General features: G+C 40.3%; 1 protein-coding gene across 1 annotated transcript in view; it reads right to left on the bottom strand.

Moving 5' to 3' along the window:
* Positions 1–410: 410 nt before the first annotated feature.
* The window catches only part of ccdc6a (coiled-coil domain containing 6a), a 48,610-nt gene continuing 36,793 nt past the window's right edge, over positions 411–12,227 (bottom strand). Inside the window, exons 6-9 of the mRNA XM_060933390.1 lie at positions 8,287–8,443; positions 7,897–7,997; positions 7,579–7,700; positions 411–2,386 (exon numbers count right to left, since the gene is read on the bottom strand). Coding sequence (XP_060789373.1) covers positions 2,222–2,386; positions 7,579–7,700; positions 7,897–7,997; positions 8,287–8,443 — 545 coding nt within the window. The 3' untranslated portion in view covers positions 411–2,221. The remainder of the gene's footprint in view (positions 2,387–7,578; positions 7,701–7,896; positions 7,998–8,286; positions 8,444–12,227) is intronic.

Here is a 12,227-nt window from a genome sequence, read left to right as displayed (position 1 = left end):
TCCAGAAATAAATGAAAGAAAATGCTGTTCCTAAAAGCACTAAAGATGCTACGAAGTTTGGTCGAAAACTAAAGGGAAGGTGGGATTGTGATTTATTTTATCCATTTCATAAAGGATTTTATGTGAGTCGGCATAGATAAGTGACAAGTCTGTGCCTTTATTACATTTGAAATAAATGATTTTATTATACAGAATTTGAATAAAATCACTTGTGTATTTGTACTAAAATAATTATCCACCTCAGGCTCAGTGAATAATCGGTGATTATTCTATCCGCATTCAGTGAATACGAGCAGTTGTGTGCTCTGATTGGCTACTCTACTACTAGGATATCAGCTCAGTAGAGAAAAACAAAATGGTGGAGCGTGTTGCTAAACCAACCGAGGGCGAAATAAAAACTCAATAACAACCCCCCCCCCCCCCCCCCAAAAAAAAATTACAAAAGCGCAACCAAATACGGAATAAAAGTATTTGATAGCAAGAACATCTTATTTTTCAAGAATTATCGCATTTTTCACAAATTGCTCCTGTCATTTCGCTGGTTTGTTTACATTCTAAGCGGAAATTATTTTGTCAGATGTTTTGGATAAAAGTTTTTATTTATCGAATTTGTAAAAAAAAAAAAAAAAAAAAAAAAAAGGCTGCATTTCTTAAAATCCAGTGAATGTGGATTTTAAAAAAAAAATGATTCGACTCAATCTCATCATACATGGCTTATAGCCAACTCGGTACTACGTGCCTCGTTGGCCATCAGCTCATGTATGACTCGATTTCGTGGAATAACAAAATATTGACCGTGACTTAGTCTCGGTTATTATTCACCAATATTCACTTTGCCTTCTGCAAATAATTTAATTGCAGCAGGAGTAAAGAAACTAGCAAACAACCAGAGAAAGACAAAAACCTGACAAGTCAACTTAATTGAGACATGTAAAGGCAAACAACCGCATCTTTTTGACCTGTGTATGCTGAATCACTCCGAGGAAAGTGCTCTCTGCCCTCTTCCACATACACAAGCTCACAGATGCTATTGGTTGTTGCTGCTGCGACTCACAAGAGAACACGGAATATTTTGGATGGCTGCGGCATTGTTGGGATTTGAACTCTCAACCTTCTGACACACCTCACGTAAATCAGGAGGCAATAGTAGTTTAAACAGAGAGAAAGCAAAGATGCTGGCACAGAGGTTTTTTTTTTTTTTTTATGTGCGATGTTGAGGTAGAAACCCGGAGCTCATAAAAATTAAATGAATTTCTGATGGCTATGAGATCATATCTGGCATATTTAGTTCTCGGTTTGGCTTCGCTGGCATTAATTACATTTCAGGAAACCAAATTGAGGATTTTACTTGCCTGGTAGTTTAACCAATTTATGATTTGAGCATTTTGGTGCAGTAAGATTAAATTGGTTGTCGTCTGCTGCGTAGAAACAACATGATTATAATCTCAGAATTGTAAAATGAGTACATTTCGGTCAAATCCGGTTTTCTTACTCTAAATAAAGCCAATGCTCGGCTAAGCTGACATCCTTTAAAAATGCATTGCTGCTTTAATGGAAAGAAAACCCTACTAGACACTGCAGACACTAAGGTCGTCTCAGGTGAAGATGTTTTTCCACAAACTGTTTCTTTAACGGTGCAAAACTGGCCTCAGATCAGTGTAAAAGGGCGAATTCCAGAAACCAGCGCGCGCACACAGCACTCATTATGTACACATGCAAAATATGCAACAAATGCTGTTTAAAGTCTTATTTCTGCCCTGTTTTTTTACTTTACACAATTTTTATCGACACAAACACCATTTAAAAAAAAAAAAAAACTTGCACAAGGGTTCATCATATCAGCTGTGCTATACAACGACTTCCTCCTTCTTGAAACACCGGCATCACGTTTTCTTTTTCGTCGCTCTTTACACTGAAGTGTTTTGTTCGAGTTGGAACATTCATGTTCTTTGTTTAGCTGAAAGTAATTTGGTAATTAGCCTCATTACTAACGTTTAAGCAACCAAAGGAAACGAGGATCAGTGCCAGAAAGCAACTTAAATTTATACCGTCATTCGTTCGAAATCAAAACGCACGACACGTTTGGAGACATGGCCGCCGCTCGGTCAGTTCACAAAACAAAACCTGTCTTGTGAAAACTTCCCAGTCCAACTGTTCCTCTTCGCAGATTGTTGAATCGCTGTGTGTTGTAGCCTCGCGCGCTGTGGTTGTGGTGCATGCGTTAAGGCTGAGCAGGAGGGAGCGAGGAGCTGGATGGAGCCGCTGGCTGCGCTGGCGGGGGTGGAGGAGGAGGCTGCTGCTGCACTCCTGAGTGTGTGTTTGGGGAAGGAGGAGGAGTCGGGCGCTTAAACTTATCCGGACTGCTGCTTCTCCTGGGGGACGGCCTCTGTGAAGAGAAAAGATGATTCTCAAACGAGCTGGAATGCACCACTTACGAGCTACTCTATTAGACCATTAGTGTTCAGATATCAAGTCCGGGCCTATTAGGGTGTTTTTTTTTTTTTTAAGTTCACCATATGAATATTTCCACAGTGAATGTACTTTTGATTAAAATAACAGAAAAAATTTTTTTATAGGAGGTATAATTAGGGCTGGGCGATATGGAGGAAAAAAAACTGATATATTTTTGCTATATCTCGATATACATCTATCTATGCAGGAAAAACAACCCCCCAAAAAACAGACACCAAATTCAGCAAGGTGTTTTTTTTTTTTTTTTTATTGAAGTGCAAACAGGTAGGCAGCCAAGTGCCTACAGGTAGACTGGTACTAGTAACAAAGTGCTTGTGCACCATTTTTAATATGAATTATCAAACCAAGGAAGCAGTATATTGCCTTATTTTAACTACAAACATAAAACCTGAGGGTAGGCAGTTCTTATAAAGTGCGTCTTAAACATTTAAGATAACAAAAAAAAAAAACATTTCCAGGGGCTTCAAAGTTTGGGAGAATAGCAGGGTACAAATAATTTACAGCAGGGTGCAAAATGGTAAAATGTCGGAGGGAGGGAGGGAGGGAGGGAGGGATGGATGGATGGATGGATGGAGGGATGGATGGATATGCAAGTACGAATTTTTCATGGGGCGGGATGGTTTGGAACAGGCCATCTAAAATTGGGATAACATTTACCCGGGACAGGTATTTGAGGCGGGTCGTCTAGCTTAAGCTTGATTAGCATTGTTACGCACACCAGTGTTTCCCACAGAAATTTTGGAGACTATGGGGGCAAGCCATGGGGGAGGCGCGGGGGTTGTTTAAAATTGAGTGATATGTTAAATATTAAGTTATTACTGAAAAACTACTGATTAAAAAAAAACAGACACTGAGAAATGGTCCTATAAACAACTTTACCAATATAAAAGATTACCAGGACTACAAAAATGCAGAAAAATAGGCTTTACTTATCCAAATGCACCTGTTGGTTCAAAAGTTAAAGTGCAGAGAACCTCACAGCACAACATGAAGTTACCTTAAAATATAATATAAATGCCTCAGCTTTCATGTAAGAAAAAAAACTATTAATACTAGTACTGTGTGCAGGCAGTCTCTCCTGAAGACTAAATTAAACAATAATTATAAACTAATAAAATAAATGGCTCAGGCTTCATAGAAGAAAAAAAAAAACAAAACTATTTGAACAGAATCTCACAGTATGATGCTGAAGCTGCCTAAACAATGGAAAATAAAATACCATTTTGGCAAAAACATTGGCATCCATTAATTTCTTGTATTAAGTAAAAAAAAAAAATATATATGTTGCCAGATACTGCTGACGTTTTACAGCCCAAAATATGTTCAAAACCCGCCAAAATGCACTTAAAACCGCCCAATCTGGCAACACAGGCGGCAGTAATGGCTGCACTCGTGTCGAGGATGTAAACACAGTTGATGCGGCAATGGACATACATGACATATTGGATGTAATTTACATTCACAACTTTTTTTGCTGTCAGAAATATTTAATATTAAATTTTGTGACTCGACTGACAATAGCCGGCGGCATAACAAGCCATAGCCGGCGATTTGCCGCCGGTGACCGGCTACTTTTGAGACCGCTGCATTTCATAAATAATAATTTGACTTATAGAAATAATACATATTGCCTTCCTTTTCCTTTAAAAACAAAACTCAAACTCATCTCACCGCATTAACTCTCAGCCTGGCACACTCCTCGTACAAACGTTTGTGGCGTACCTGTAAATGGTTGAACAGGTTCGTGGTGCTCGACGCTTTGGTTGCCACCAATTTCTTGCATTCCCGGCAGTAGACCTCTTTCTGTTGTTCGTCCGACGGTTTAAAACCAAAATATCTCCATATAATGGAGCCATTTGTCCTTTTTTTTGGTACGAGTTCTGCCGCCTCCGGGTTTTCTGTGGGCGCCGCCATGTTGAATGAGTTAACATGCCGCCTACACGCAAGGGGAGGGCGTACAAACGCAAGAAAGAGGCGGGGCGGGCAGCACCATAGCACAGTGAAGGAAATTAAGCACAGTGGCGAAATCATATTAATTTAGAGCATTATCTCGATATATACGATATGCCAAAATATTTTTCGTGTTCATAAAACATAGATATATCGCAAATCTCGATATATCGCCCACCCCAGGTATAATTGCAAAATGAAGACACTTTGTCGCTCTTTATACTCTCCACAATATTTATCATGCTTTAATTAAACCTTATTTATGGCTCAAGTCAGTGGAGACATGCTGCTCCAACTCATTTAAATAAAGTGCTTATTTTCCAGAAAAAAAAAAAAGCTCTTAATGTATTTTGTCGAGAACACACTTCCTCTTTCTAATTCCAATTTCTTACCTGTACATTTTCTTTATTATGACTCTGTTGCCCAGTTAATGTGCGATGCTGAAAACAGGCTCGCTTCAAATGTTCACGCATACAATACTAGATTTTCAACGTCAGATGATGTTTATATTAAAAATCTCAATTAGAAGTACAAAAAAAAAAAAAAGTTTGGAGCAAAATTACGGAATAATATACCTCGTGATGTACGTAAATTAAGTAAGAAAACGCTTAAGTTACATAAAACACTTTGAATTTTTATTAAGAGAAGGCAGCCATGTTTGATGTTCCCTCAAGGGTAGACGGATTAAATTACAAACTATAAATATTTCAGACTTGATTTCATCATAATTTAATTTCCCTTGTCAATTTTTTCAAATCTATGCTGTCTGTTACAGTATTTTCTTCATCGATTGTAATTTTTTTTTTTTAGTTTATTATATGCGGGATGGTGTTAATTTGTAATTATATTGTTTATTTAGTGATAATAAATTTGAACTTCATATCCTTCTCATGCTCCCGAGTGTGTAAATATACACACACGACATCAGTTTTATTGACTTCAAATAATAATAATAATAATAATAATAAATTTGACACGTTACACCGAATATGCTCACACGCATATTACAGGACATAAATTACAATAAGATATAGTGAGCCTGTCTTACGCCCGGGTCAAACGCCACATCCCACATGGGTTGAAACCAACCCAAACAGGTTTTGCTCACGTGCAAAAGCACAGCGCCTGACCCGGGCTTACAAAACACATAAATAACTATTATTTTCGCGGTCCGGTTTCCATCAAATCCTGCGCTCTGATTGGCTGGCGAGTGGGTCTGTATCCTACGGTACGGACCCCGGTTACGGACCTCTGGCGACTCGCTCGTTCACAACAACAAACATAATAGCATTTTTTGTCAACATTTATCTTTATTTTTTTTATAAGATTTATTTATAAGATTATCAAAAATCTTATAAATTTTTGCCAGCATTTCTCAGGAGAATAGCATTAATTTTACAGCATGGATCGCGATAACGACAATCTTCACAGCGAAAGCGAGTTTTACTACCCTGAGGAAGAAGAAATAAAAGAAAACATTTCAGGAGAAAGCTAAAAACCTCTAACTTGCTAACGCTGAGTAAAAACATGGCTGAATCCTGAATGACTCCTATTTGTATAAATAGGGGACTACATAGGCGGCAAAATGTAGTTTTTTTTCCTGCCATGGAAGTGCACTTGTATACCGAGGAGGAAGCCATTTGCATTACAGCCGTGAATGAGGATTCAAAATGGCGGCTCGGCTCGGTTTTCCCTTTCGGGCGCTCTCGTTTTCTGTTAGAATTCGGTAAAGAAAAAAATAAACGTATTATTTACCAGCTTAAGGTCGGTCCGTATGGTGAAATACCGTGACCTTGGCCTTGAATACTGACCTCGGCCCAGAACTTTCAAGACCTCGGTCACGGTATTTCACGATACGGACCTCCCAGCTGGCAAATAACACACATGCATATATACATAATTAGAGAGAGTGCGTATATAAATAAAAAGCTACTGCCATAAGATAAACATTAAAATAAAATTACTCTACTAGCAGTGACATGCCTCCCTTAATAGATGAATTTTCAGGACGCATTTAAAAGCATCTACATTTGTGGCGTTTTGGATCAACGCAGGCCAGCTGTTCATAGTTTGGGTGCCGCGACAGTAAATGATCGGTCACCCAGAGTTCGCTCAGGACCTTATATTGGGAAACTGAAGTAAGTGTCATATAACCTGCATGGATTTCTGTATTTTTAGACCTGGAATATACTGTCCAGTTTAAACGTCTTGGTTTTACAGCGTTTCACAGAAGCCCTTAGACCAGGGCTTTTCAAAGTGTGGGGCGTGCCTCCCCTAGGGGGCGCCAGAGTTCTTCGGGGGGGGCACAACGTGAGGAAAAATAAACCAGAATAAGTTACTATTGCGGACATTTAGCGAACTTCAGCTAGCCTTTGCCAGAGACAAAATGGATCGATTTTTAGTACCTAAAGCTACAGTGAGTGAGGAGACAGAGTCTGGGCCAAGCAAAAAAAGAAGGAAGTATGACCACGATTATTTAAAGTTTGGATTTTCATGGACTGGATCTGAAGATGCTCCACTGCCACAGTGTGTTGTCTGCCAAGAGGTGCTAGCTAACGATGCTATGAGATGTTTAAAATGTGTAAAACAAGATGTTAAAAAAAAAAAAAAAAAAGCACAGATGTTTAAAATGTGCAAAAGAAAAAAATAGTGTACAACAACCAAATACGAATGGAACATTAAGTATAGCAACGACAAAAATTGTAAAGGGGGGGCGCTGTTGTTTATTTGCTCTCTGAGGGGGGGGCGGACTCTCCCACACTTTGAAAACCCCTGCCTTGGACAAAGCGACTCACAGAAATGTCAATTTCAATGTACAGAGTGCGCAAGTGTGTACAGGCTGCCAGAGTGTTACAAATGGATCCGTGTGTGAATAAGTCAGCATGGTGGCCAGAAGCTGGCTTCACCATCACACTCGTCTGTGCAGGAGGAATTTTTCATCGAGAACACATCGATTTACAAAGCCCAAACACCACCTCACCAAAGCAGTTTCTTAGCAACCACTTAGTCCTACAGCTACCTTCTATTCCAGGACCTATTAAATAAAAAGGTGCTAAAAGATGGAAGAGGAAGGAAAAAGGAAATCCACCTCGGAGACTTTAAAAAGCTCATAAAATACCTCAACGCTGAGTATCTAATTTAAAGTATTTTGTGTACCTGAACGCCGTGGGAGGGTCCAGGGTGGACGTGCAGTCCTGGGGGAGTGTAGTGTGTGTGTGGGGCTCGGCTCAGCGTGGCTGGAGGTGTGAAGCCCACAGTGTGACTGGCGTACGACAAACCTGCAACACAACGGAGGGTAAAATATCACTTGTACACACACGTCCTTAAAGCCGTTTGGAACTACCGAACTATTAAAAACATTTTTAACCTTCAGAACGGGACTTCTGATTGAAAAGATAGATAGAGTAAGACTGACCCAAGTATAAACACAATGCACGTGCTGTGAAGATGACAGGTGTTGTCATGGTGACGTACCTGGTGAGATGGGGCGGCTGGAGGATGGGGAGGGAGTGTAGGGGGTGGGACTGGACACGGTACGAGCTCTCAGTCCCTGAGCAGACATCTCGTTAAAATACCTACAAGGCCGAGACACACACCAAGAGACAACAAATATCAAAAACAACTTTGACCAAATTACTTCGCAGAAGTTTGAGCCGTCTTCATAACGCGATTATTTCAGCATGTACAAATGTGACTCGCATCATTACAAAGCTCCTGTTCTGCTCTTCTTTGTGATGTGTTTCATGTCTATGCAGTGACGAATTCGGACACCATTTACATCAGTCAGGTTCTAAAGGTTAAAGTTGATGATGACACCGTATTTCTACATTTTTCTCAGCTGTGTCAGAGTTCATCTGGAAATACCTCTCATCGTCCATCTCCAAACTGCTCTCACTCTCGCTCAGCTGCCTGCACAGAGCTTCTCTCCTCTCCATCTCCCGCTGCAGCTTCCTCTGCAGGCGCATGTTTTCCTCCCGCATCTGTCGCTCCTCCTCGATGTACTGCGCTCGTTTCTCCGTGTCTAACACACACAGTGGAGAAGGAAATTTTCAAAAAAAAAAGCTTGCTCTTGAACTTCCATTATATTTCCACCAAATTTAGACTTTCATACTTCTCTGTATTTGAATATTTTAGTGTTTTTATTAGCTATGAAACTAGCCAACATGTTTTTTTTTTCCCTTTGTGAAAGCAAAGCAATAAGATTGTTTTAAATTTCCAAAGCCATTTATGAAAATGAAGGGAGCGCCCTCTACTGGCTCAACACAGTCACAACACATTTTCACTGGGCATCCAGTGAAAACTATGGACCCTTTTCACGTGACGTTACGACAAACGCGGCCGCCATTTTGGACGTGTACTACCAGTAGTTTACCACAGCCAACATTGAGGAACGGCAGCAAAGAAAGTGTTTGTTTTCAGCAAGACTTCCATCATGCCACTATATTGTTGTGCACCTGGATGTAGTAACCATCAACAAACAAGGCAAGGGTTATCATTTTATCGGATCCCGGTAGATGCTGACCGACGGAGAAGATGGATAGCGGCATACCAACGCTTGTGTAGTGACCACTTTGTTGGAGGTAAGACGAATAAAATTAGCCAGAAAAGGCATTACATTGCTGTTAACATTCCATTCTAGTTTACTGTAATTATGATCTGGCAGCTATTTACACCGGATCCAGTGTAAATAGTTGCCGGAGCCAACGTCCGAGGTTCCGGAGCGCGCTCGCTCGCGGCTCCGGCCGGAGACGGCGCGCGCGCTCCGGAACCTCGGACGTTGGCTCCGGCAGCTATTTACACTGGATCCGGTGTAAATAGCTGCCAGATCATAATTACAGTAAACTAGTAAATACAGTTTTCTGCATCTCGCTCCTTTTTCTTTTATGTTTGTCGCCTTCCTTGCATTCAAACTGATTTGAGCCGAAGTCCACTACATGTCCAAAATGGCGGTCGCGTTTACGAAGGTCACGTGACTGAAAAGGGTCCATAGACCCCTTCGCAGTAAACGTCATTCATACGTAAGCGGAAATTGCGCGTGCAGCCTGGACCCAAAAAAGACTCAGAAATGCCTAGTTGTTGTGTTTTCGGGTGTCAGAATCGTAGCAGTGATGGGGTTAAAATATTCAGAATTCCAGCAGGATCTCACCCATTCTAAAAAAAAAAAAAAAAAAAAAAAAAAAAACCATCGCCGACGTCTATGGCTACAAGCCATCAAACGTGTAGACTGGGATGAAAGCACCATCAAAAATGCGCGGGTTTGCAGCGCTCACTTCATCACAGGTAAGATCAGGCTATTTATTAAATCTTTCTTTTTTATTCTTTCTAGTCTTCGTTTATTGATGTAGCAAAATACTTTGGTAACGTTTGTCTGATTAGCTGGGTCATAGTTACACAATGTAATGAATATTGTTAGCATGTTAACTTAGCTTTGCATGCAATTGTGTTTGTAGGAGAGGTCTCGCTTGACTCAAGCAGTCCAGATTTTGTACCATCGTTATTTGTGTATGCCGAAAATCACAATTTTAAAGCAAGGATGGAAAGGTAAAATTGTGTGCCCTCGCTCTAAATGCCAACTTGCGTTGACTGCTCTACCCTAGCTCCCGCCCCGTTCAGTTTCATTTCTGCTCTCTGCCTCTCGCTTTTTACGCAGCTCTGATTTCTCTTAGCTGCACTCTTTACACTATCATTCCTTTCATGCCATTCCCTCCTGCAAATTGCTGTTCAGTGTTGGTATTTGCTGTTGTAGCTAAAGCCACATTGCCATCACATCACTGGCATAATTTGATTAAAACAAAATGAATATGAATGTCCCATTGTTAATCAAGTTGTACATGCCCGCACATAATCATATGCGTCTAAAGACTTGTAGGCACGAAGTTTTTCGTGGGTGTACACTGAAGTCTGGTCAATAAGGTACGAGTATATATCTGGCCATTGTATACCAGGGAACTTACTAACATCGTCCGTCCACTCTGTAATTAAATGCGGATCCGGTAGGCGATGTCCACTTGTTAGAGTTAACTTATTTATGTAGCATTCTCGATCTTGTAACAACAATTGTTTTGCATAATCTGACAGCTCATAATGCCGGTCTATGGGCAGCGCCATTGTTTCTGGGTCCAGGCTGCGCGCGCATCCTGGCAACGGTCGGTTTGTTTACAAACATGTGAAGGGGTCTATAAGGATGCTGAAAACACACCAAAAAACAAGCAACATATAAACACGCATGTGTGTGTTTCATTTTGGAACAGCTTAGCAATCTTTCTTTAAATATGAAGTACTTGTTTGCTGTGAACATTTACCCAATCCGAACAAGAGGATCCCAACATAGAGGTTAAAGTCGTCAGGAAGACAAGTTAAGATGGGAAACATGTTTAAAATATTACATTCCGCTGTTTATTTCAGTAGAAAAGAAACCATAAGGCTGAGTGCTAATATATCACTTCAGCCAGCACCATGTATTGGAGGGACAGAGTGACAGAATTTAAGGAAAATGTGAAGTAGAGTGAAAAATTCAGGATATAAAAAAAAGGTAGAAGCATAAGAGAAGAAAGGAGGAACGTAAGGAAGAAATGATTGACAAAAGGAAGGAAGGACGGACAGAGGTAAGGAAGAAATGACTGACGTAAGGAAGGAAAGAAGGAGTGGCGCAAGGCATAAAAAGTGAAGGGAGAAAGAAAGAAAGAAGTACAAAAGGAAAGACGGATGGAAAGCATGAAGGATGGAAGAAAGAAGGGGTGAAGGAAAGGAACGAAGATGGAAAGGAATGAAAGGAGAAAGACTGAGTAAAGGAAAGAGTAAAGGAAGGATGGCTGAAGGACAGAAAGATGGAAAGAGTGACCGACATGCTAATTACTTCCTGAGAAAGCGGGGCTCGTTAGTGAAACCGAGTTCAAGAAGAGACTTTTGGACGGTGCAGAGGACAGAAGCATGGAAGAGTACAGTACTGCGTGTGCAGGCACACCGAGGGACTCATCATAATACATGAACTAAAATAAATAAATAATATATATATGGATTAAAGCAAAAAAAAAATTTATTTGACTGAAAATTTACGGGGGGGGGGGGGGGGGTATGGGTGGATTTCGATGAAATTCAGAGAATGGTTAACTTAGAACTGATAACTTATCAATTAATTAATGGATTAATAAATTCAATTTATTGCACTCTCTTTCCATTGCTTACGTATATTATTTTTTGTGGCAAACCACACAAATGCAAGCGCCTGGAATGTTTAGTTTTTTGCACCATGAACTAAATGGCTTTCCGTTTTCACCTATTTCGTACAGCCAAGCCCACCTCCACTTGTTTTTTACACCTTTATCGATGGCAGACACATCAGCGCCTTCTTTCATGTAAAGCGCATCCATGCTGCCGAAACTGAAAGCAGAATGACATGCTCCTCTATGCTCGACGTCGATATAGAAAAAAAGTTTGGATCTTCGCTTAAATTAAAATTAAAATTTGACCTTACTGTGTGTTGAATACGACTTCAAAAACAATTCAAGATTTTATTAAGAGAAATATTGTGGCCAACACGAGTGTTAAGTTACCTAAAAGATCGCGTGAAGTTGGCTGCGTTCGTTCTCATTTTCCTCCATCATTTCATAGGCCAGAAACAGATGTTTTGACGTAATTTAACTTAGTAGGCTATGATTATTATTTAACCGTAGTCTTCTAGACATTTTGACTGTTTGGGGCATTGAACGCTGGTGGATGATTTTCAGGGAACAAAGTTTAGCGCATGTCGGAACATCATTGCGCTCGCAGCCTCCAACGTCCTTTAAAGTGCTGATGACACGTTT

Source organism: Neoarius graeffei, chromosome 11 (genome assembly GCF_027579695.1).
Source record: "Neoarius graeffei isolate fNeoGra1 chromosome 11, fNeoGra1.pri, whole genome shotgun sequence".
In the NCBI taxonomy this organism is placed as follows: Eukaryota; Metazoa; Chordata; class Actinopteri; order Siluriformes; family Ariidae; genus Neoarius; species Neoarius graeffei.
Note: the sequence above shows the minus strand (reverse complement) of the source record. Positions and strands in the feature narration are given on the sequence as shown.